Genomic DNA, 24,394 nt, shown 5'->3' with positions numbered 1-24,394 from the left:
CAGCAGGACAGCACTACCTGCAGTTAGCATTAAGACTGGCAGGTGTGTTAGCGGTTTACGGGGTGGGACCTTGGACCACTCTGACGCCTCCCACATGCTGATGCAGTGTCGGGTCTCGCAGGTTCGCACGGCGCTAGGCTTGGACCCCAGGCAGTAGACGTTGAGGGCGTTGACATAGGAGCCGTTCTGCAGCTGGTAGATGCACATCACTTCGCGCAGCTGCAGACCCTTCCCACAGGAGACGGAGCAGGGGCCCCACCCGCTCGTCAGCCAGCTGACGGGGCCACACAGGTGGGGGGGGGGGGGGGCAGAGTGACAGACACAACAGAGATGACAGACAGCCGAGAAACCAACAGGCAAAGAATGACAGACAGATGGAGACAGAGACCGACAGGGACAGAGAGAAAGACAGAGAGACAGAGAGCCGAGAAACCAACAGCCAGAGGTCGAACCGACCGACAGACAGACAGAGGGACACAGAGACAGGCAAACAGACAGGCAATGATAGGGATAGACAGAAAGGCAGAAAAAGAGAGGGACAGACGGAAAGATATACAGAAAGACAGGGACAGACAGACAGTAGAAAAACCAGCATATAAAGGATGACAGACAGACAGAGACAGAGAGACAGACAGAGAGACAGACAGAGAGACAGAGGTCAGCTCAGGGTGCTGTAGACAAAAATTTAAAACCAAAACAAACTGAAACCACAAAACAGGGGGGAGCTGTTTGTTTACCAGACCAAGGAATGAAAACATCCTTTATAATTGCACGGCTCTTCATGGCACACTCTCTCAGAAAGGATGGTGCAGCCATTTAATACACCGTCAGAAGATGTGAGGTTGTCATGCAAAATCTCTTCCACTGTACAAATTCCTTCCTCCTGTGACATTTAGCTTGATAGTATAACCAACATGTTTTATTATGGTTTAACTGACAGATTTTATTAGATCATTAATGTGCATTTAGCTCGATAGCAACACGTTTTACTGACTAAGACTGCATATATTTAGCTCGATAGCAGCATATTTTATTGACTAAGACTGCATATATTTATGCATGTTTGCTTTACCAGCATGATTTTAATTATTATTATCGATATAATTAGTATGTTTTATATATTAAGTTAACTGCAAATGATATTTATATTAATAAAAACAAACCTTTTTTAAAAACACTTGTATTTCATGTAAGGTAATCAACAGAAAAGAATTTGTACAGTGGAAGAGATTTCACACGAGAGCCCCAAGAATCTTCAAGAAGATGCATAAGATAAACATACTCAGCACCCCCCAAAAAGTATTTTTAAACAGGCCAACCAGCTCGCAAGAGACTCTCGCCTGCGCCCAAACGTGAGGGCAGAGCAGTGTATCAGTAATCAGCCCTGGGCAACATCTTCTCATTTGAAGCCAAAAATGCCATCCACGTCTTTCCACAGTGTAATGGAGAAGCAAACCCCACGTAATGTGAAATTCGAATCCGGAATTCTAACATCCCCCCCCCCCCCCCCCCCCCCACTCATCAGCTGCATTAGACGCATCGTGAAACGTACCACTTCTCGATACCAGTCACAAACAGCCAATGCTACCGAGTCAGAAGATGACCTTGAACGAATCTCTGTTCACCCTAACATGCCTCCAAGAGGTTGGGAGAGGGGAGGGGTACAATCCGGGGGGGCCTACCGGGACTGGCAGGGCTGCATGTTGCAGGGTCTGGTTTGGGGAGCCGGTCGGTTCTCCAGGTTGCAGTGGCTGTCGTTCACCAGCACCATGGTCTTGTTCACTATCTTCATGCAGGAAACGACAGTTTTTCTCTCACCTGACAAAACAAGAGAGGACAACGGCAGAAGTAGGAGTCTGAAAGGAAGTCGACGGACACGTCAGCTTGACCGGATCTGCTCGCCCAACGGGCCTGTACACAAAAAAATAAAGAAAACAGCCCACTGCAGTCCACCCTTAAATCTGCCCCTTGGTTAACAGCATAACCACTTCCTGCAATTGGAAGCCAATTACAAAATAAAACACAGTTAAGTAATAATAATCTCAAGGGCAAACAGTTAGACTTCACCAAATCAGCGCTGGCCCAAGCACTGACTGAAAGACATAAAGTAAAACACTCCATGGACTCACTCACTCCAAACCCGAAAGGACCGTTCCAGTTCTAAGCAGGCCCACATCTATTCACAGTTTCTCTCTGTATCACTCATAACTAAGGCAGGAATTTTCAAAAACAAAAATAAAATAAAAGTGAGAAATGACAGATCACTCGCTAAGAATGCCGGGTGATACACCGGTGAAAAACAGTTTGTTTTTCAGTGATTTAATTCGACTCCTTAGGGGGAAACTGCAAGACTTCACACCTACAGCCCTGCTGTTACTCAAAGTCTCAGATAATCATCCTAAAAACTTAAGGAACTTATTAAAAAAAAAAAAAAGTGCCAATTTATCCTGGCTGGAAGTCAACATTCAAATAAAAGTTTATTCAAAAACTTGGCTTTAAATTGTTCTTTAATATTTGATTAAGAGCACTGCAAGAACACAGCGAAAGCAGAGCAGGGCTCCCTAGATGCGGGACTGACTTAAGAAGCCGCAGCCGTCTTGCTGTCTCAGACGTAGCTGGGTTTTAACGAATCAGATCAGGCCGGCCTGGGTTTAAAGGGGAAACGCAGGCCTCAGAGGGGACGCTGGGGCTCTGCGGATCACTGAGGAGTGCACTGGCTGCCCGCATAAAAAACGCCACATTCCCAGCTTCCTCAGACCCCATTCCAGAGTGTCCCGAGGGAAACCACTCCGTGGTATTTGCACAATAAGTGGTGGGGTTTAATGCCGCAGAGAAGCCATGACCCGACATAAACAAGGAAGCGGTTCATTCGGCTCAAAACCCACCTACTTCAGAGACGTCCTCAGGTGGACCCTTGGATTTTGCACGTTGGATGTGTTTCTACGCTTTAGTCTAACTGTAACGGTACTCCTCCTCTGGCACATAGAAACAGAGCCGAACCCAAGCTGTACCGCGGAGAGAGACTAATTACAGCACGGTTCCAGCCCGCTTTGGCTAGCATCGAACGCTAGCGGAAATAGCATTTGCTAATGTTTGCTGTTTGCATTACAAATCCAATCTGGTCAAGTGTTCTGTAGTACTTTAAGTAGGAGGTTGGAAATTTTCAAGTTCCAAGTTGTTGGTAATGCATCATTACATACATCATGTTCGATACTACCAATAACAATGAATACTATACAGAATAAGATATAAATTTTAATATTCCCTTTGTTTCTTTCAGATAATCTATGCATATTGACACTGGTATCTCCATGAGTTTCAGCCAATCAGATGCAACCAGTTCAGTTCGGTAATGCTTTCTGCCCTGCTGGTAGGCAGTGCCATGCCAGGGAAATATCTCGCATAGTTCGTAATGGAAAACCGAACGTTGGTATCCAGGTTGGGTACGGCTGGGTTCCTGGTGGCAGTGGAAGAGCACCATAAGCTGTGACATCCAAAGCCTATTAGTCGATCACACACAATAGACATTAATCGCTTCAAATTAAAGCAGCATTCTTAAAATTGCCTGTTTTCTCACAATTTAGTCAGAAACCCTGTCGGGGAACGGAGCAGGACAGTTCGTCCGTACATTATGCCTCGGTAGCTCTGAATGCTTCAGCAAATCTGCAAGTATTAATAGCTCTAAACCATCCTGTGATAAATTATCAGCTACATGCTACCGAGTATTGGCTGTTAAATGCATTTCTAACACTGCGCTTTGGCTGCGCCTTTCACAACAGCCTGCCGTAGATCCCATTAAATCTAGTCTTTGAATAGATATTTACGGCATTCTATAATGTGATTGTCAAAACTAGCATTTGGGTTAAACCTTCGGTGTGTCAGAATGATTCAGAACATCCACAGTATGTGACTTTTATCCGATTAAAAAAGGGCAGTATTTTGAAAATAGGAGTCTGTCATCGTCCTTAAAAAGCACCAGGCACAATGTGAGAGACACTAACGACGTAGCCTGGAAGAGTGGAGAGCATCTGCACAGTCAGTACAGCTGTCCCAACACTGGCGGGGGGGGGGGGGGGTCACACCCACGAGAGTCTTGGCTCATACTTCTGAATCCTACAAAAACCCGATCCAAAGAGATTAAGTCCAACTTCAAATTTGCATCAGCGTGATTCAATTAGACCACAAAACGACTTTAATGCAAACAATCTGCACCCTCCTGCTTCAGGCCAGCATTTAATTAGCCTCCTCTCAGCAATAAAAGCAGGAGTCAATTTAACCAGCACATAAACGGCACTGGCTGAGGGCAGGAGCACGGAACCAGCCAGGGCTAGACCCGGGTCCGATTGCATGTTCAACCCTAAACTGGAAAAGAAAAGATCCGAGAGATTTAGTGCATCAAGAATCCATCAAGATTCTTCTGGGAGTTGCCCAGTTTTGGAGATACTGGCTGTAAAAATGTCGGGCTCCTCTTGAGTATAACGGGAAGGACTGGCATTCTTTCTGCGGTGATTGAAGTGCCAGAAAAATACATTAGAAATATTCGACAGCATCGAGGACCCCTGTGATTATCTTCTGCACAAATAGTGTGTGGCTGATATCTCCATAACCAGGCAACTCTCAACGGAACAACCGAGATGGACAGACAGCACTAAAGCCCATCTAAAACATAGCCTTTTTTCAGTTTATGAGTGAACTGGCCCTTTAAGGCTGAGTCCAGAGAATGTTTCACTCTGCTAACACTGCAAGCACTGCTGGGGGGGGGAGCATCACTCCGGAGCACATGTTAGGGGGGTCTCTTACCCAGCATGCCGTCTGGCCTCTATGAACTGGATTAACCTGCCGATGAACTACAGTGGAGAAGCTACAGGAAGGTCATATCTGCATGCATATCTGCATTGTCTAGTGTCTATATACACATATAATATATATGCATATATATCTTGTACTGTCTTGTACTGTCTTGTCCTGTTTACTTGCACTGAGTGATTGTTGTGAACTTTTCTTTATACATATCCAGTATTTACTCTTCATCTGTTCTTTGTTCTACCCGCCTGATGTTCTGCAGAAATTCGTTGTGTGAAATGTCATTAAAGTGACTCGACTACATGATGCCCAATGATGAGTGGTTGGCTCTTTATTAAGTCCCTCCCCCACACCGAAGAGACGCCAGAAATCCAGGTCACAGAGTCCCAATCCAGGCAGGCAGGTAGAATGCTAGGTAGCCCTCAAGTGCTAACACACACTGAATCTACATTTAGTGGATTAATCCGACAAGTTATCCAGCTAAGCAAGGAATCCCGCTTTCTGGTCCTACTGTAGCTCTGACCGGCTTTCATTGTTAGCAATATCAGCTGATAACACATTTTTGCCAAACACCATCGCAACACGTCTACATATAGCGATTGGACAGTACTGTGTGCACAACCGATTTAACGAGCCACAGAGACATAAGTGCTAATAGACAGTATAAAACCACCGCTTCTAGAACAGTTGATGATTACTGTAGCCATCTTGAATTCTGAGGTCGGGTCGCAGATGTTCCTCCGACTTTCTGAGTCGGAACTCTGACTTCAGAGGGCGCTTCGGGTGAAATTCCTGGCTAGGAATTCGGAAATCCTGACTTCCAAGTTCCGAGCAAAAGAGCAACCGACCCACCTCCACCACACTGTACACTGCAGTCCTCCCAGCCACTGTGGGTCCAGATGTAAAGGGGGGTGGGCTCTGTGGCGGGCGGGTCCCCGACCTCCGTCGTCTGGCTCAGGGACACGGTGTACTCGTAGTGGATGCCGTACGTTTGGTCGTGGAACAGCAGCACCTGAAGCAGAGTCAGGGAAGCAGATCTAGATGGGAGCCGCTGATAACACAAAGCAAACAAAGACTTCTGAGAATAATGCAGGTTCGCTACATGTCTGGAGAGAGTCCGAAAAATACTTCTGAATTTCTTACGCGTTCTGCGATACCCATTGGGCTTTACAGCCAATCTCACAGCGGCTTCACTCGACGCCTTGATGACGACGTCATCAGCTTTTGATGAAAAATTCTGTGGTTCTCCGCTGCTGTCCTTGGGAACGTATGTGCATTTTGATCTTTTCCTCCATAGCCTTCTAATTAATTAATTTTGCTTAATTGGGCCGTTGAGTTAATTACAAGCATAATTTGACACACTGTGACATTTCAGGATTATTAATAGTCAGAGGAGTCCTGTTCGTACTGATTAAAGATCAAAGCGGGCTCATTCCTCAATTTTTAATAACACTCGCATACTTAAAATAACAGCATTAGATTTAATTGTAGACAATTTATGATTAAGGTTTACATTTAAACAAATAAATGATCTATGAAGCCTCATTAGTGTGAATGCTGATTAGTATTTATTTGAGGGGCTCAAAGTTTGAAGAAGCCCTTTAACCTTTTACAAGCATAAATATTGCTGTTACACTTGTTTACACTTGTAACATACTTCAGAATTTCATACTTTGATTTGGATGTGATCACTGCTGAGAAGCCGGCATTTTGGTCACTCACCTTGAAATCTGTTCAGACACTTCAGTGGTAATGAAAAGTAAACAAATGCGCAAATTGCATTGAAATTTGTACAAACAGAGCAAGTAGTTGCATTTCAAGGGGATTTGCGTTGTTACAAGGCGTGATGGTTTTCTGATGTTGGCTCAGACTCATCAAAGTGACAGGCCTTTGGGACGGAAGCAGGCCCTCCATTGGGTACCTCATCGCTCCACTATCACACAGACGGACCTTTGTCAGTCCACCCCAGTAGGACCTCCTATTACACGACGCGAACCGGATCCGACACACGTACAGCTTCGAAATCTCTCATCAGGTAATTTGGCCCAATCTAACTGAAAACAGCTCATCCGTTTGTGGATTTTGGGCCTTAACGAAGTCATTAATAGAGCTAATTGTGTCCTGCTTAAATGTCCCTCAGATAGAGGGGAAGAAAAAGCCCAACTTCATTATGGCTGGAGGCATCTGAGCAGATGCGGCTGCTGAGTCCAGTCACAGAGAAACACGTAACATCTTGCAGTCCTTAGAGATATCATTTTCGTTTTTTGTTTACGTCCTTTTGTTTTCCGTATTGCTAAAGAACTGCGTGGCCAAGGAGAAAAAAAATAATAAGAATAACCAGAGAGAGAGCAGACTTAGCCTGAGCCTTCATTAGCTCCACATAAACAGACCTTTGTGTACATTCTTCTCCAGCCAGAACTGAAATGGTCTGTATTCCCAATATTGGGCCTGACTGCTGACGTAAAGTTACACGCTTGGCACTTATAACAAGCATCCGTCACACTTTACAAGCCACAATTAGCCCCCACCAACCATTTCAAAATCTGAGATTGGGGTAACGCCATTTAGTAATATAGCTATGCCAAAATGCCCCCCCAAAGGAAGGAAACCGAGGGTAACTCTGGTGGTCAGACAGCCAGTCGGTGGGGGGGGGGGGGGGGCCTTGGCTAAGGCTGATGTTTTTACCATGAGGTGGAGGGGTGTCTTTGTAGGTCCCCTGGCAGACATCTTCTCCCAGAGCCCCCTCCTCACGTAACGAACGGTGGTTCCGGCCAGTTCAAACTCCCCGGGCAGCTCGATCTTCCAGTCGCTGTTGATGGACCTCTTGCTAGAGTCTCTCAGAGCTATAACATCAAGGAAGCGTGACATTAAGTCCAGGACGTAACTGCCTCATCGAAACGTCCCGTTCAGACAGAAAAACCTACGGAAAATGCATCGTGTTTCAACACCAAAGTAAAACGACCGGCAACGCTGTGAATCCTGCCTGTGCCAAAGGTGAAAGGTTACAATGCAGAGGTTCTCGTGGAAAGCTTTTAATTTCTGAAAAGTCTGCAGTCTACAGGACCGAAAAACTAGCTTGAGGCACGACAACATTAGCTGGGTTCTTGTCTGTATCCTGTCACTAACACTCCACCCGAGTGCAACGGGAACGAGTGAATTTCAGCTTTTGGGTCTCCGCAAGATATCTAAAAATACAGAAAACACTTCTTTTATCTGCAGGTGCTATAGCAAGACTAAAAACAGGAACAACAGCGAACAGGCTAGATACCTGGTGCTACAGAGGGTGACAATGTGGGTGCAGTGGACAGGAGGGCTGGGCGATATCTAAAAAAACAACATAGCGTAATAGCAATGCGTGTGTGTTAAAGGCGTGTGTTAAATCACCAGTTATTCAGTCAGATATTGACAGGGATTTCGAGTGTGATGTCAACGATTACCGACGCCATCCTCAAACATCCTGTTAATAGTCACAGGTGATGTCACAAGATCGAGTTTGGGTGGGCAGGTGATTTTGTGTCCACCTCACACATTCACAAGACTACCGTGGACCAAAAACAGGTGGCATCAAGGACGCCCTAACTCCCCCCAACCCCGGCTGCTGTCCCCACGGATGAAGCCTTTAACCTGCACTGAAATGGCCAGCAGTATATATGAGCAAGAATTAAGTTACTTCGCAGAAACTGTCAGATTATAGTCTGGAGGTAAGAGAGAAGGCCTCACAATCCCCTTGTTCTTGGATATTAAGCAGCAGCCTGCAGTATCTATGCTGCTGTATCCATAATCAGAGGGGCCTCGCTTCCTTTATCTTAATGTCAACGAAACACTTCCCACTTAAAGCAGAAGAGTACAGGGAAGTACCACTGACAGGTAGCCATCAGGCTAATGACGTCCAAAGACTCAGTCAGTGATTTAAATCAGTGTTTCTCAGCCCGGTACTCAAAGAGACGGTCCATGTTTTTGCTCCCTGCCAGACAGTGCACTGGGAGCTGGGAGGGAGCAAAAATGTGCACCGTTGCCCCGAGGACCGGGTCGAGAAACACTGATGTAAATCACACCCCCTGCTTCAAACGTAGGAAGACATGACCATTACGACCAATCGCCTTGCAGACGTCGCCACATCTACAGTAGGTTACATAATGCAGTCAAACGCAAGTAACACGCGCTCAGCTGGGGCAACGTAGCCCCGGGTTCATTGACGCTGTAAAATGAAAGAGTCCCGGCAGGATCCGATAAGCTCTTCCGCTCCAGAAGGCTTTGTCAGAACACAGACTGATCCCCCACAGATAATGCAAAGCCCTTTCCTCGCAGGAAAGGACGGATGACAACAGGATAGTACCAGAGACCCCAAACAGCCTTTTAAGTGTAATCAGGCCTGTGTTCAGGTGCCGCTGAAACAGAGGGCTGTAACCAAACGTCCGTGTGCTTTAAAGCCCAGATTATCCCCATCTGTAAGGAACCTCCCCAAAATTCACGAAGAAGCCATCCAGATACAAGGTCCAAACTACGGAAGCGTTACCCAAATTTGGGCACCACACTTTCCCCTCCAATTGTTTCTAGAAAGAACAAATAAAGCTTTAAAATATACATATTTCTTAATTACGATGGCTAAATGTATGAAATGTTGAGAGAATTGCTCTTTATGAGATGCGATTTTAGACTAAAGCTGAAGTTAAAAACAATGTTATGTCAGTAGAAGCTTCCATGGAGGGATGCAGTCCTGATCCGTTTGCCTGCTCTCATTTTCCTTCATAAGAAGTGGCTTTTTCTCCACACCCTGCTATCTGTGATAAATAAGCTGTGTGCAGGACAAGCCTAGTTGTCTCCTGCCAAAAAGAACCAAATAAGAGTGGCTTGCCAAGAGGCGGTGGGCGGAGGAGCGGCTTCTGATGCGGCCGGAAGAGGGACCGGTGACCGAGCTGAGCTGTTAGGTCTCCCGCGTGTCACTGGGCTCACCGTCACCTGTGAGCGGGGGGGGGGGGGCGGTGAAAGCCGGAGCGAGTCTTACGTCCGTCAAACTGTTCCTGCAGCTCTCGGCATCCGAGCTGCTCGGCGCCAATGTTGTGTTTCTGTCATGAAACACTAATTAGGCCTTGTGAATCAGTGTAGTGTTACATCCCGTTTGTCGAAAGCCAGTGAGGGTTACGCCTGAAGCTTAATGACATCTGCAAACCGCGGCCTCCGACGCGTCCCAGCCCAGCCCTGGCAGCGTGCGGAATTGTGCTTTCACATCGTTTTCACACCACGTGATTCACGCAGTTACAGCGCAGTGGTGGAGCACACAACATGCAATTTAGTCCTGCCGCTATTTATGAGTGTGAGGGAAGATTACATTTCACTATAAATGACACATTTAAAGTGCCAAATAATAATTAGGCATTCAGGGTTTTTAAATAGCACAGAATATAGTAGAAGTGTATTCTCAGCATCACGCCACATGATTACCTAGTATAACACTCCCAAATATATCAAATTAGGCTTGAACCCATCACCTCGTGACACCCACACTTTAGGTAAACAGTTCTGGTCCTCAAATTACCACAAGGTGGCATCTGGTTGGCTTTCATTGGCTGGACGTCCTTTATAGCTGACAGAGCGCGCCTAGCTAAAGCAAACCTCGATCCAACAACACTGACCTTCACACAAGGCAGATATTTATATATATAGTATAATATTAAATGAGAACCAAAATAACTGCAACTACTCTTTCACTTTTATGGGCATGTTACAGCAAGACTGTATGGCTATAATTTACATAAAGCCTATAATCTGTCATATAATATTACAGATAAAATAAATCTGCGGCCGAAAGCTCAGAATACCAAACGCACATGTGATATCAAAATCTGTGGGACAACTGCGGGACAACTGCTCATTACTAAACCCAGTGGAAATGTCCGTGCGGAATTATATCTACAAGTAGTATTAATTTGCTACAATTATAACATCCAGAATTATGGCAGCTAATGCGGAAAGACGACGACGTTATAAGGAAAGTGCGTCATCTCTCAGAAGTCTTCCGACTTTATTTGGGGTGACATGAGAGCCATTTTGAGATGCTCTGCAGTGTGTGACGTCTCTGTGCTTATTTTTCTCATACTGCTGGGTCTCTCTCTCTCTCTTAGTCAGGAAGCTGTGACACTAAAAAACAAAAATGGACCCAATGTGGTATGATGTGAAATTCTGGTTAAGCTCATTAACCAGACCAGGCACGTAATAACAGAATGTGAGCGTTGCCAAAATTTTGATTTATGATTATTTTATGCCAAGGAAAAGCTAATTCCAAACCAGAGCAACTTCTCAGTGCTCATTTGCTGTTTTCTGCTGTAAATATCCAAGTCCGAGTTCATTTAAGTACAAAACAAAAAAAAGAAACATTGAACATTTCAATAAAAGTAGTTTGTTCTGTCTAATCGCCTAATCTCCTGAGGGACCTGCCTCATTCGTATCCAACCGAGCAATCCGGCCACAAAACAGCCTTAGCTCTCTGCGGTTCCGGAACCTTCTGTGGGACCCACAAGCGTATCACTGAAAAGTTTAGAAGATCTTACCCAGAAAGCTGTGGGACGGCTTGTCCTCCACGACTTTGATCCTCCGCGCCCCGGCTGGGATGACGGCTGCCTCGACGTAACCTGGGGCGACGGGAGAGAGCGTGAAGTGGGGGACAGGAGCTCACCATGGCGCCTCGTCAGGGCGGGCGGGGGGCGCCGAGGGGCTGAGGTGGGACGCCGGATCAGAGCTTTTCGTTTCTTTCAGAAGAAACTGAAGGAATTTCGAGGAACTCCTCTACTAGTACTATTGGTAACTGGCTTTCGTTTCCAGGGTCAAACTCAAAATGTATTTTTTGGGGGGAGTGCTTATTAGGAGGTGCGGGGGGGGGAGGTGGGGATGGGAGCGTTCAGCTGGCCGAGGTCAGGTGGTCTCCTGTGTTCCTGTCACATTTCCGGTGTCCACATTCAGTGGAGATGTGCTGGCAGGGTACAGGACCACAGGGGTGAAGACGACCCCCCCCCCCCATAAGACCACCCAGAAAGGGAAATAGACCTGTGACAGGCAAGAGCGGATCCTTGGTCGAAGATCCTTAAAGAGCTCTGTTTAAACCTAGACCTGCGTCCACCCCTGCCCCCCCCCCCAGGCCAGTCCGAGCCCACATTTCCTAGTACCGGGCCAGAGAACACTTGGGCAATAAGAATAATCCAAAGCAGCTCGATCCTCCATTTCCTCAAGGAGGTACAACTTCCAAATCTGACAGGAAGACCGGCTCTAAGGTGTTTTCCCAAAATGAGCAGATCCAGGCAGAATTGGTGCTCCGAACATAAATGGCATAAACTGTTTCTTCTTTTTCTCAGGTCCGCCGTATTCTGAAAGGACTATTGACTGAAACCGATCTGACCTGCCAGCCACCAGCACTGCTGCGTTTCACGTCAACCTTCCATTCCTCTGCTCCGTCAATCATAAAATGCAGGGATTTTCCCCAACTTACGAATCCGAGGTTTAAAGGCATCAGGTTGAGTTCTGCTGTAGCTCCAAATTAATTTACAAAATGTGTTCCTGCAAAATGTGATTCCTTAAAAGAGCATCCAACGATCAAAGGGCGCCGCAGCCTTTGAAGACCCCAAACATTGGCCCCGTTTACAATAAAGCGCAGTTTCTGTGCCAGAGCAGTAAAACTCCTTGCTGGAAGAAGGAAAGACACACGTCACAAAAAAAGATGGAAGACGGAGGGACCTTCCAAAGCCTTACGGCGTTAAAGAAAGAAAAGACCAAGAAGACGGAAGGACTGGGGCAGACTGACCTTTAAGGGAGGGCTGGGATTCAGTCCAGAGATGCTGGCAAGGTCTGCCTAACATCCCCTCCAAGATGAGAACACTTTAGGTGCTTATTCTGAGAAATATGACCTATATGTGTGTGTGAATATGTGTGTGTACTTATATATACGTATATATGCAAATGTACACAATTTTATCATCATCGGAGCATTAAAAAAAATTGGTACAATGACTCGGGTGAATATTCATGTATCAATTTTTACGTATCCAGAATACCAGTGTATTTTGGTTTAAAAAAACCAGTCACGTTCTTCCTAGATCTTCACCAGCAAGCTGCTTTGATTATCTTTATTTCCCAGCACTTCCAGTAACACCAGTTGTGTTTTCTCCCAACCCAGTGTGCTTAACTAAAAAACCCACAACCAAGCTGTTAGCAGCAAAAACACAGCACTCCACATCACAGAACACAAACCACTGTTAGTGGGCACCCACCACCAAGACAACAAGCCTACCATTGCCTGTTAGTACCCTCTGAAAAACTTACAGGACAATGAGGGAGTGGCTCCACTGGCTGAAGCCCCCTTAGATGATCTCAGGTACAAGAAGAGGCCCTTCTGCACCCTCTTTGAATAACGTGAGTTTACTGTACTGGCACCATAAAGTAGCTCAGTTAATAGGTAAAGTGCTGATGGTGGTTTAGTTCATGTTTCTGAAGAATTCTGCTGTGTCCCGAGTCCCTACACTTCTCCTGCTGTTCCTTTCTGATAATGTATAACCTACAAAAGGGCGTTTGTTAGGCTTAATAATGCGGAGATTAAAATACACACAGCATTCTCAAACGGGTTCTCCTGGGGGAAAGTGTCTGGGCAGCCCAGAGCCTATCCACAACGCTGCTGCAGCGTTTCAATAAAACATTACGTAAAACATAAGGAGGCTCTTTTCAATAAAAGGGTTTCAGTCGAAAAGGGTTGCCAAGCTTATTTGAGTCAGGAATATTCCAGAAAGATGAGGAGGCCTGGAAAACTGGAAAAAAAAAAGAATTCCAAAGTGAGAGAGTGGGAGACCCAGCTGTTCTGATTTGTGATGTCGTTGGGATCCCTCCAACTGTCCTTGCTTATCCTAACAATGTGTCTGCCATGAACTGGAAGCCCAACTATTACGTAATGGTGCTTTTTTCAGAAACACTCCATAACTTCTAGTCTTCTGTTCCCAGGAGAACCCAGAGAGGAACGGTGCGTGGCGCTCCCCAAACAGGCCAGGAGGTACTCGTCCACCAGAAGGTATCTTACATGAGAAACACTTGGGAACAGCCCTGGGCTTTGACATCACACACGTAGAAACCTTCTTACAATGGCTACTGGTGACTGGGAGAAAGAACATGATTAGAAACAGCTCAGTCGAGGTGACAGCGTCCACGTTCTTCACAGTGTAGCACACAAAAGGCATAGATACACACGCACAGACACACACACACACATCCTGACAGAAGAGGACGTGAGAAGGTCATTTTGTCAAAATCACAATCACAATTAATAACAGAGTTGGGGCAGGCACAGCGAGGTTGGTTAATGGCTCGTGAATTCGGCAGCGTTTAAAGCTACCAGAATGCGGCTGATCCTAGTCTCGATCTGTCAGCTTGCTACTGTGGATCCAAACTTACATGCTTCAGGTCAAAGGTCAATTGCTATAAATGGGAAAAATGTCATTTATTGGCTCGTAACTTCAGGGCAAGTTTTCCCACTGCAATTTTTTTCAACTTTTCAACGTCCCCCCTCCCACCCAAGTTTGATCTCGGCAGTCATGCCCTGAGTTCACTTTCCCCTTTAGGCAACAAACCAACCACCACTTTGAATTTACCTTAAATTTCGAAGCGCACCCGCCAATCACTCAGGTATTTAGGTACTGAACACAATGCCTAATACTATCGGCGCGTCAGTTCCTGTACATTTCTACAAGTCACAGCAAGACTGGTGGATTCTCTGCTGCTTCAGGTCTCCATGCCGGCCTACGGACCACGGGCTAGTCACAACATGGAGAAGACAGAGTGTCCAATAGTTCCAGTTGTATGGAGACCCGCAGAAAAGCCATCACACAGGCATAAGCCAAGGATGAATCAGCAAGGTCATGTCTCTACTGGTTCCTGTCCATCTTGCAAGACAGGGTCAAGATGTGCTGAGTGCATGTCAATGACCCACGATTCCTACTCTGCCATGTAGGAATCTGCAAAGACGGAGGTTCCCTGATGTCTGCTACAGCTCATAGACATGCCCAATCCACTACCCCACCCAACATACCCAACTTTCCCTTCATGTCGTAGAACGTCTGACTCACCCATTCCTTTGGTGTGGTTGAAGTCACCCTTGACTATCTTGCAGGATTTGCCGTCACCATTGCACACACCACAGCGGTCCTCTTTGGCAGAAGATCCAATGATTCCATCGCAGCCAATTTTCTGCCAACAGACATAAATGATTAAAAGTATGTGAGTACTTGGAGATTTCAGAAGGAGTGCAGAGGAAGGTTACAGCGACAGACCCAAACCTAAGGCTATATGATTTAGTCATAAGTATGAATCACAACAGTATGAACCAGAAGCAGAATAGTTAAGAACAAGTCTTTTGACCACAAAAATGGAACCATTCTGTTCACATAATAAGCAAGATCCTAACCCTGTACCGTCAGAAAACACACACAAAAAAAACTTGCGCATTCGCTCAACGAAAATGTATGGAAAATATATAATGAAATTTCATGGTAAACCAAGATGTCAAGATTAACATCCAGTTCCTGGGCCAATGAGAAAAAGAGAGAGATGTAGGATTACTTTGGCTGAAAGCAGATTGAGCTCATACACAGATTTTACTGAACGGCATGTAGCAAACATCAACTGTGATAAGTCTGGGAATCAAAACCACAAGGCTGGTGTTCCACATCCTTTCAGTAACAAAAAACCCTCAAGATCTGTATGATGGTCCACACGAGTTCGAGAGGGCCTGCTATGCTGCAGCCGGCCTACGTTAGCAGATCTGTATGATGGTCCACACGAGTTCGAGAGGGCCTGCTATGCTGCAGCCGGCCTACGTTAGCAGATCTGTATGATGGTCCACACGAGTTCGAGAGGCCCTACTATGCTGCAGCCGGCCTACGTTGGCAGATCTGTATGATGGTCCACACGAGTTCGAGAGGGCCTGCTATGCTGCAGCCGGCCTACGTTGGCAGATCTGTATGATGGTCCACACGAGTTCGAGAGGCCCTACTATGCTGCAGCCGGCCTACGTTGGCAGATCTGTATGATGGTCCACACGAGTTCGAGAGGGCCTGCTATGCTGCAGCCGGCCTACATTGGCAGATCTGTATGATGGTCCACACGAGTTCGAGAGGGCCTGCTATGCTGCAGCCGGCCTACGTTGGCAGATCTGTATGATGGTCCATACGGTTCTAGACCACATTTACGTTTTTTGTCTCAGTCCCCCTGAAAAAGTGTTTTTTCTAAAATTATTCAGTGGTTTGTCCCAGATTTTCAAAACGCATTTTGTACCCCTCATCTCGGCAAATTTAGTCATGGGGGGTGGCATCCCTTATTTCTTACGGATGTTTAGCCCCCTAAGGGTTAAATCCCACAATTGCACCTGTCCTCAATACAAACTGTGCAGATCCTATGAGTGACTCTCAACGAGTGACTCTCAATGAGTGACTCTCAACGAGTGACTCTCAACGATTGACTCTCAACGATTGACTCTCAACGATTGACTCTCAACGAGTGACTCTCAACGAGTGACTCTCAACGAGTGACTCTCAACGAGTGACTCTCTCTCCCTGGATGAATCCGCCGATAAACCCAGGCCGCCTGAGAAGAGCAGGGGGGGGCTGACACACAGCCCACTTGATATCTGGCCAAAAAATGAGCTTCTAAGACCATGTGTGAGCATTTGGTGAGGTGGGAGGGCTATTAATCAGTACAGGAAAGGTGTTGGGGGGGGTGGGGGGGCTTGCAAAAGCTCTCCCACCTGGGGGGTGCCTGGCTGGGAGTGATGTCACCAGCAGAACTGAAACTCCAGGGGACCCTGCAGGCTGGCTCACCCAATCGAGGCACGATTCACACGCAGACAGGGAGTGTTTCAGGAGAAAGGAAACCCTCCTGCATGGGTACGAGTGTGTGTCAGCAGGGTCACGGCCGTGCACCGTCCAACGCTCCCCACACGAGACAGCACAGGTCAGCATACACAGGCAGGAGAAGGTAAAATGGTGTAACGAGGAAGACACACGCATTCTCTCTGGGGGAGAGAGAGAGAGAGAGAGAGAGACCCAACGGTATGAGGAAAATAAGCACAAAGACGTCAAGAAAGAAAGAATCCATCCATTAATCAATCACACTGGATGTTTACAGTGACACACATTCTTCAAACGCCAAACTCACAGATGCTTCACTAGAAGCCGCTGCAAAAAATTTCATACCCATGAACAGGAAGACAGATCCGTCTTCTGACTGGCTCAACAGTCTATTGACGGAAGTGTTACTGATATGCTAAGTTTCAAAGCGAAGGGGAAAATGGCCGATTCAGGTGAGAGTTTGGCGCTCTTTATCCTGGCCCACGTTTGACAGAATCAAGCCAAACCTAACCCCATTACGCCGTTTCACAGCACATGATATATCAATTACCGCAAGTGATATGTTTGAATAAGTCAAGTGCGTTTCTTTGGATCTGAAATATCGTAGTTTGCTACGCAGTGCGACACGCAGAATTTCTCCCATCTGCAGCTCAGAAAGATTAGACACGGCCCGGCTACATGTGCCGGATATTTCCACGCCGTCTTCAGCCTCGAGTCAAGCTGTCAACAAACGACTCGCCGTCAAAGCTCAGACGCCAGGCCGGCCCCCTTAGCTGGCTATTCCTGCGCCATCAGATCCACTGTGTTCATCAGCTGCGTGCAGAGGGGGGGGGGGGGGGGCATTATGTCTGTGCAAGGGTAACCAAGCTAGCAAATGAGCCGGTCTCGTCTCCCCGCCTATGCGATCCAGCTGGGTTTGCCACATCACTAGATACTTCAATTAAACTTAAATAAATTCATCCCCCCCCCTCCCCTCGAAACCGATACTTTCCACTCGAGAGCCGAAGGGGCGAAGGGGGGACGGGGAGACGTAAATGTTATGCTAAACCATCTGCGTGGGGGCCCAGGCTTCTTGGAAACCGGGACAAAGTCGACCAGCCGTTAACAGCAGCACCGCAGGGGGGCAAGAGTTCAGAGTGTGGCATCCAACGCCGCCCCCCTCCACCCACCAAGTCGCAAAGTGATCCTGGGGAGTTTCACGATGGGGGGGCTTGAGGAGCTCCGAGGGTCGCTGGCAGGTCCGTGAATATGTGATGCCGACCCAGTTAAACCCGTAAGAGTTAGCCGCTGAGGACCAGAACATTCCGGATCATGTGGTCTTTCCACGGATCTCCTCGGAACTTTCGCGTTGGCTCTGGTGGGATGTGTTCTGGAGTGTTCCGTTTAAAAACTAGTCCTTGGCTCACGACCCGGCAGTCGGTGGATGGTGCATATGTCCAAAGCTGTGGAATTTTCTTAAGCATGCAAAAGCCTGGAGGTAGCGATGAGAGAGCGGAGAGCGTGGCCCATAGTGGGCGGACTGGGAGAGCTGGTGATGGTCCTGGATTAACCTGCCGGCCATCAATTACTTTACAGAATCCCATTGGGTTAAGTGGGCCGGTGACTGACACCACATGGTAATCCTGGGGTTCAAAACCTGTCCAAACCAACAGCATTATGGGACATCTTCACCCAGAAAGGATTAACAACAAAGAAAAAGACAAACTGTAGTTCATATAAATAAATTCCGCAGAGGAGGAAGGAAATTTCTGTTCAGCCCTGACCCCATCTGCCACTTGAACCAATTAAATTAAATTTAAAGCCCCCCCCCCCTCCCCCCGCTAGAGTTTGTTTGATCAGCTTGCGGTGCAAAAACCGAAAATAGGGAGAGAAAGAAACGGCACGTGCTGATGAGGGCTGCCCTTCGCTTGGGGGGGGCGAGCAGACAGACTGCCACTGTCCTTCTTTACCTGGCACTTTCCGTTGACGCAGAGGTCGGTCTCATAGGGTCCGCAGGGGGTGCCATCCAGGACGCGCTTCGCCGCCAAGACGGAGGCCTCTCGGCCCACGGGGGTGCAGAAGAGAACGCACGGCTTGTCTGGAACACAGCGAGAGCGCAAAGCCGACAGTCATGTGCCACGCCGTGCGGCTCAGCGCGCATGTCTGCATGTGCAGGGGGCTTCCAGGAGCCCCCAAGGCCTCCCCATTGACTCCTACTGAAGGTAAGACGTCAGTATATAACCTTCACTGGGGGCTCCACTGAAAAGCTGAAAGATTAATCAAATCCCAGTGAAACAGCTCAATTACTAACATCTATGTGACCCCCAAAGGCACATTAATAACATTTAAACTAAATAACAAATGTTAATATTTAAATGTACTGCGACACCATTGTCCTTTGTTTTTTATATATACTGCATACACACACACACACACACACACACACACACACACACACACACACACACACACACACACACACACACACACCCCCCCCCCCCGATGAGCCAAACCATTACGGCCACCCGTAAGGGAATATTGTTACAGCAGCACATGTCAAGGTCTAGGACATAGTAAAAGGTGAGATAACATTCAGCACTAGTCGCTGATCTTGCAGACCTGAGTGATAGTGAGTTGATCCGGTAGAAACCGATGATGTCATAACACACGGTGTGTCAAGCCCTGCTGTACATGGGGCTGTGATGAAAGGCGGGCATCCACCCTGACCCCAGTGAACCATTCACAGGTCTACAATGGGCACGAAAGTATTGGAGCCGGACCTTGCTGCACTGGAAGAAGATTCTCGACCCTGATGAATCCCATTTTCTGTGGACGGCCGGGTGTCGGGGCACTGCGGGATGCGTAGGATGGACGAGCGTGATCCAGGGATACAGAACCGAACGCAAACGCCTTTCAGACGCGAGACTCCCGGCTGTCACGCCGCTCCCGGCCACGTAGCGATGGATGCTGCAGATTTATGACGCCTCTCGCTATACGCTGGGCTTTTCCTGGCAGGGCCGGGCCACAGATGTCAGAGACATGGAGCAGATATGAAGCCGGGGGAGGGGGGAGAGCGGCGGGAGAGCTGGGCGGGTGGGGGGGCAACGGAGGCGGCGGGCAGAGCTGTCAGGCGGCCGCTGAAGCCCGCATGCGTAATTCAGCAAGCGGCCCGGGAGCAGCGTCCTGCACGTCAGCTAGATCGGACTTATTCAGAATAAACCCCGAAAAGGGGAGAGTCCTCCGTCGTATTTGCAAATGCTAACAGGAGGGGGCGCCGTCGCGCCCGAGGCGAACGCTCACCGTCATTCATCACGGCCGTCCACATGGCTGCCTTCCTCTTGGCCGCCTGCCGCTCCTGAGCCTGGCACTGCTGGTCCCGGAAGGTGGGCAGCCCCTTGGCACAGGGGGGGGCTTCGCAGGCCTTGTGCTCCACGCTGGCTTTTTGGCAGTGCCGCCCTCCCGGCCCCGGCCTGCGAGAAGAGCAGCAGCAAGCTTTAGCTTTGCTTTGTAAATCAGCCCGTGGCCCCCCCACTGCTCCAGGAAAAAAAGTCTCATTCCCCCCACCAACACGTTCAATAACCCACTGAAGTACAATTACGAACAGCAAAACGGTGAGTAGGTTTTACCCCTGGTCATACACCGTGTTTTTGGTGTGTTCTAATGCTATGTACTTTTAATAGCCCTGTCTGTGGCCGGTGTACTCAGAGACGTCTCCCCCTCCGAGACACAGCAACAGGCAGGCAGGTACCTGGCCTGCGGTCATCTGTCAGCTGTGTCAACTGCCGGAGATTTACTGCCCACACCGGGGCTGGAGTGAGGGGGGGGGGAGCAAGATACATGAAGAATGCTTTAAAAACATCTTCACTGCCAAAGCAAATCATAAAAATTAATTCGGAATTTTTGGGCCACGTTTGTTACAGCGCCCCCTCCTGGGATGGAATGGAAGTGCAGTCGGCTTATTGCAATGACAGCCAGGCACTTCAGAGATTCAGGGTCTCTATATCAATAGAACATGGTGGATTATTCTGAGTGCAGTAAAAGAAGATGACCGCAATCGATTATATTAATAATTATTAGATCATTATGAATTTTGATATTTCTCATGAAGATTATAATGATGATTGTTATGATTATGACGCTGATTATGATCAGAATGATGATTACGATGATGGTGACACTGAGGATGATGGTTAAGATGAGTATGCTAATAGTAATGGATATGGTAATCTGGTAATTATCCTGATGACCAGAAAGGTTACAAAGATGGTGATGAAGATGGTGATACAACATGCAGGTGAGGACTTACGGAGGGTTGTCACATTTCCTCTGCCGGAAGCGGACCCCAGTGCCGCAGGTTCGACTGCACATGCTCCAGGGGCCCCAGGGGCCCCAGTCCCCGTCCAGGTGCTGGGGGATGGGGGTCTTGCTGACGCAGTCTCCTGCCCTGCACCACTGAAAGTGACACCAGCCATGAGAGGAGCGCCCCCAGCAGGAGCTGGCCGGGTACTGCGCTGGCACACGGCACCCTGATTGACAGGTTAAACACAAGGAGCCCCCGGAGAGTAACGCTCCAACCCCCCGTGTCCACAGCCTGGGCGACAGCAGAGAGCCACTCACGTCTCAGCACTGCAATGACCATCTACCACACACACCGTCACAACAGCAAACCCACAGGCCGCACATTCAGGGCCCTGAAGTCACCCCCACGGAGCAGGACAGAAAGGAGAGCTCACCCCGCAAGACAGACCGGAAAAATCTCTCCAACCACATCAATGTTCCATACAGCTGAAGATGTATTTCAGGCAAAAGTAAGAGGCGAAGACTAAAATTTACACTTCAGGCAGCTTCTAGATGCTTCTTGGTCTCACCTTGTCGGCTCCGCACTCTGTCCCATCGAGGGGGGGGTCTAATTTGGTTTTGCAAGTAGTGTCTCCTTCCACAAGGCACCACAAGCCAGCGCACATCAGATGCTGTAATACAAATGGGGGGGGGGGGGGGGGGGGGGGGACTCATTACTCACTGAAATGACCCAAAATTTCAGGACAAGCATGTCACCCTCCCCACCAGGCACAAAAGATAACAGGTTTTATGACATTATTGGGAGACACACACACACACACACACACACACACACACACACACACACAATGATGTTTCAGAGCAGCAAGGAAGATGAATCTCTTGAGGCAGGAGAGTCTCTCCACATAATGATACCTTTTCACTGCCCTTCAAGGAAATCTGGTGACTTTACTGCTCTAGAGACCTCTGGCTTTTTCAGATGCCGCAGAGCGCGCCGTTCACTGCGGCTCCTCGAGCCTTTAGCCCGCACTATAAAGCTGTCAGTGGGACGGCTGGGCATGGTGCCATCTCAGTGCCGCGATATCGCCAACACGAACGCCCGTTTGAAGTTCTGCAGGCACATGAGCTGGATCCGACCTGCTTTTCTTGGACCCCTGCACCCTGCGTGTCATACAGACGGACTCTGGCCGACCGCTGCCCCTGACAACAAGATCCACGCCCTGCCAAGGAGCTGCGGCTCCCTCTGCATCACGGTCAGGAAACCGGCGTGTTCTGTGAGCGTAACCCGCCACCCGCGCACTCGTCCGGGCGATTTTACAGGCTCAGTGCTTGAGTCAGTTATATAATTGCAAGTCTTTCTATAAAACCAGTTTGTAAAAACACATGACACGATCACACTATTGTGTTACTCATTCACTCAACCCTTTGAAATGTGACTGAAATAATGTTTCAATAATACTTTTAAAGATATTTCCGGAACGTCCCACGGCGACTGGGACGAGCATAGAGCAGACGGACTAAGGGGACAGGTGCAGCTATACAATGGTTTAATAAGCTTTTGGTATCAATACAGAAGCAAATGTCCCACAAGAAAAGCCCCCCCCCACCCTACTTTTTCACCACTGACAGCTGCCCCATCTCACCTGTTCCGCAGGCAGAAGGAAAAATGACCAATGATATTCTACAGGAGGAGGTTTCAAGCAACTAGGGGAGGCAAAACCAACCAATCAAATGTCTTGGCACGGTCTCCTCTAGTTGCTTGGACCTACCTCCTCTACAATCCGATTGGTTCTCTCTTCCGAACCAATCATTTTTCGTTCTGCCCTCAGAAAATTTTTGTGCAAGTAAAACTCAAATGCTGGGGTGGGGCACATCACATCCATAGCACATCACATCCATAGCACATCACATCAAGAGCACATCACATCAAGAGCACATCCAATCGATTACAAGCAGGAGCTCGCTACTATTCCTTTTCGGGAACAGAAGGCTGAGTGAGGAGCAATGCACTGAAGACCAATCGTGCCATGCTTGCCGTCCCTGGATTGCCACTGCCAGCCAATTAGCAAGCTTGCCCCCCCCCAGGACACGTTAGCTTAGCAACTGCTGTGGCCCCAGCATCGCTCACTGGATGTTTATTTATTTGTTTATTTTTAAATCACTTTATTCATCTCGGTGAGGAATTTCTCTTTTCACTACCCTATCCTACCCTCCGTGGCACAGTCATCAGTACGGGCAAGCCTGGCATCACAGGGCAGCCACCTGCAGTGGCACCCACGGAGCTGGGGGTTAAGGGCCTCGCTCAAGGGCCCACAGACATGTGACTATTCTGCTGATGCCAGGCTCGAACCCGCGACCTTCCCATCACAGGCCCCGAGGCTGCGCCACACGTTGTAATCAAATGTTTTCTCAAAGCTTGTAATCAAACCATCGGATGGTTTTCCCCACCGGAAAACCGGTCCCTGAGAACTGTTCTTTATGAGAAACAAGTTTGAAGTTTTGGCTAGTTATGAGGGACGTGAGGGAGAAGCTGTGCAGGTTTGGCAGGGAAGCTCAAGCTGACGTGGGGGGACGTCCTCCACAAAAGGCTCACATCGAGCCTGGACCCACATCGAGCCTGGACCCACACCACAGGGCATTTGATAAAATCAAAAAAAAAAAAAATTCCCTTAATTTTCAAGAATCCATTTCACCATGGAAATGCATTACCAGCTACAATGGGAAAAGTACATATTCAGGACATTAGAGACAATTTAACATAAACACTGGGGGGGGTGGAGTAACATGTTAGTGCCAACTATCCCGTTAGTTACCAAAACACCCCGTTACAAACAGGGCACAGCAGAGTGAGTTCAGGGGAGATTCCTACCTCCATATCCTGGCAGAAGGTGGCGTTGGTACCAAATAAAATCTGGCACTGCTCGTCGGCGCTGTAGTGCATGCCAGGCAGCTTCGGTGGGAGACGCACCAGGTAGGGGCTGCGCGGGTCCATCCGCAGTAAGCATGCGCTGGCCTTGGACCTGCGGGCAGAGTGTCCCCGTGGGAAAACGTCCATCACCCCCCAGGGCACAGAAACCTGCTCCGCTCCTGTCACTAAGGACACGCCCCCACTTCTCAGGAGTCTCCCACAAGAAGCGAGACCGTTTCTCGACCGGCGGCAGAAATAAGAAAACCGTAAGCATCTAACGAATGACAGGAAGTGCCCGAGCACAATATATAACGCATCGTGATGTAAGATTCCACCTTCCAGCACCTGAAATGGGTTTGGTAACCATATCTCAGGGTTTATATGAATGGGACGACTTCAGAAGCTGTTTTTTAAACGAAGATGAGGATAGTCTGTCACACTTAATGCAACAGATGACGACAAGAGCTCCGAAGAGGTAAATGGTTAAAGGAAAACTGGAGAGAGGAGGTAAAGGGCATCGTTTCGGCTC

At 48.1% G+C, this 24,394-nt stretch overlaps 1 protein-coding gene across 3 annotated transcripts in view; it reads right to left on the bottom strand.

The window, feature by feature from the left end:
- Positions 1-24,394, bottom strand: part of adamts17 (ADAM metallopeptidase with thrombospondin type 1 motif, 17) — a 60,914-nt gene that overhangs the window by 10,147 nt on the left and 26,373 nt on the right. The window contains exons 10-21 of one of the 3 annotated variants that reach the window (XR_007400843.1): positions 23,827-23,977; positions 21,527-21,628; positions 20,965-21,110; positions 19,959-20,128; positions 18,629-18,756; positions 14,901-15,021; positions 13,859-13,933; positions 11,352-11,432; positions 7,489-7,646; positions 5,656-5,815; positions 1,683-1,818; positions 18-274 (exon numbers count right to left, since the gene is read on the bottom strand). Coding sequence is in view for 2 of the 3 variants with exons in the window: in XM_049031574.1 (XP_048887531.1) it covers positions 70-274; positions 1,683-1,818; positions 5,656-5,815; positions 7,489-7,646; positions 11,352-11,432; positions 13,859-13,933; positions 14,901-15,021; positions 18,629-18,756; positions 19,959-20,128; positions 20,965-21,110; positions 21,527-21,628; positions 23,827-23,977 (1,633 nt within the window). In the remaining variant the exon portion in view is untranslated. The remainder of the gene's footprint in view (positions 1-17; positions 275-1,682; positions 1,819-5,655; positions 5,816-7,488; positions 7,647-11,351; positions 11,433-13,858; positions 13,934-14,900; positions 15,022-18,628; positions 18,757-19,958; positions 20,129-20,964; positions 21,111-21,526; positions 21,629-23,826; positions 23,978-24,394) is intronic. The other 2 variants (XM_049031574.1, XM_049031575.1) reach the window with 2 other exon arrangements.

This window comes from Brienomyrus brachyistius, chromosome 11 (assembly GCF_023856365.1).
Source record: "Brienomyrus brachyistius isolate T26 chromosome 11, BBRACH_0.4, whole genome shotgun sequence".
Taxonomy (NCBI): domain Eukaryota; kingdom Metazoa; phylum Chordata; class Actinopteri; order Osteoglossiformes; family Mormyridae; genus Brienomyrus; species Brienomyrus brachyistius.
The sequence above is the reverse complement of the archived record's forward strand: the minus strand, read 5'-3'. Positions and strand labels throughout refer to the sequence as shown.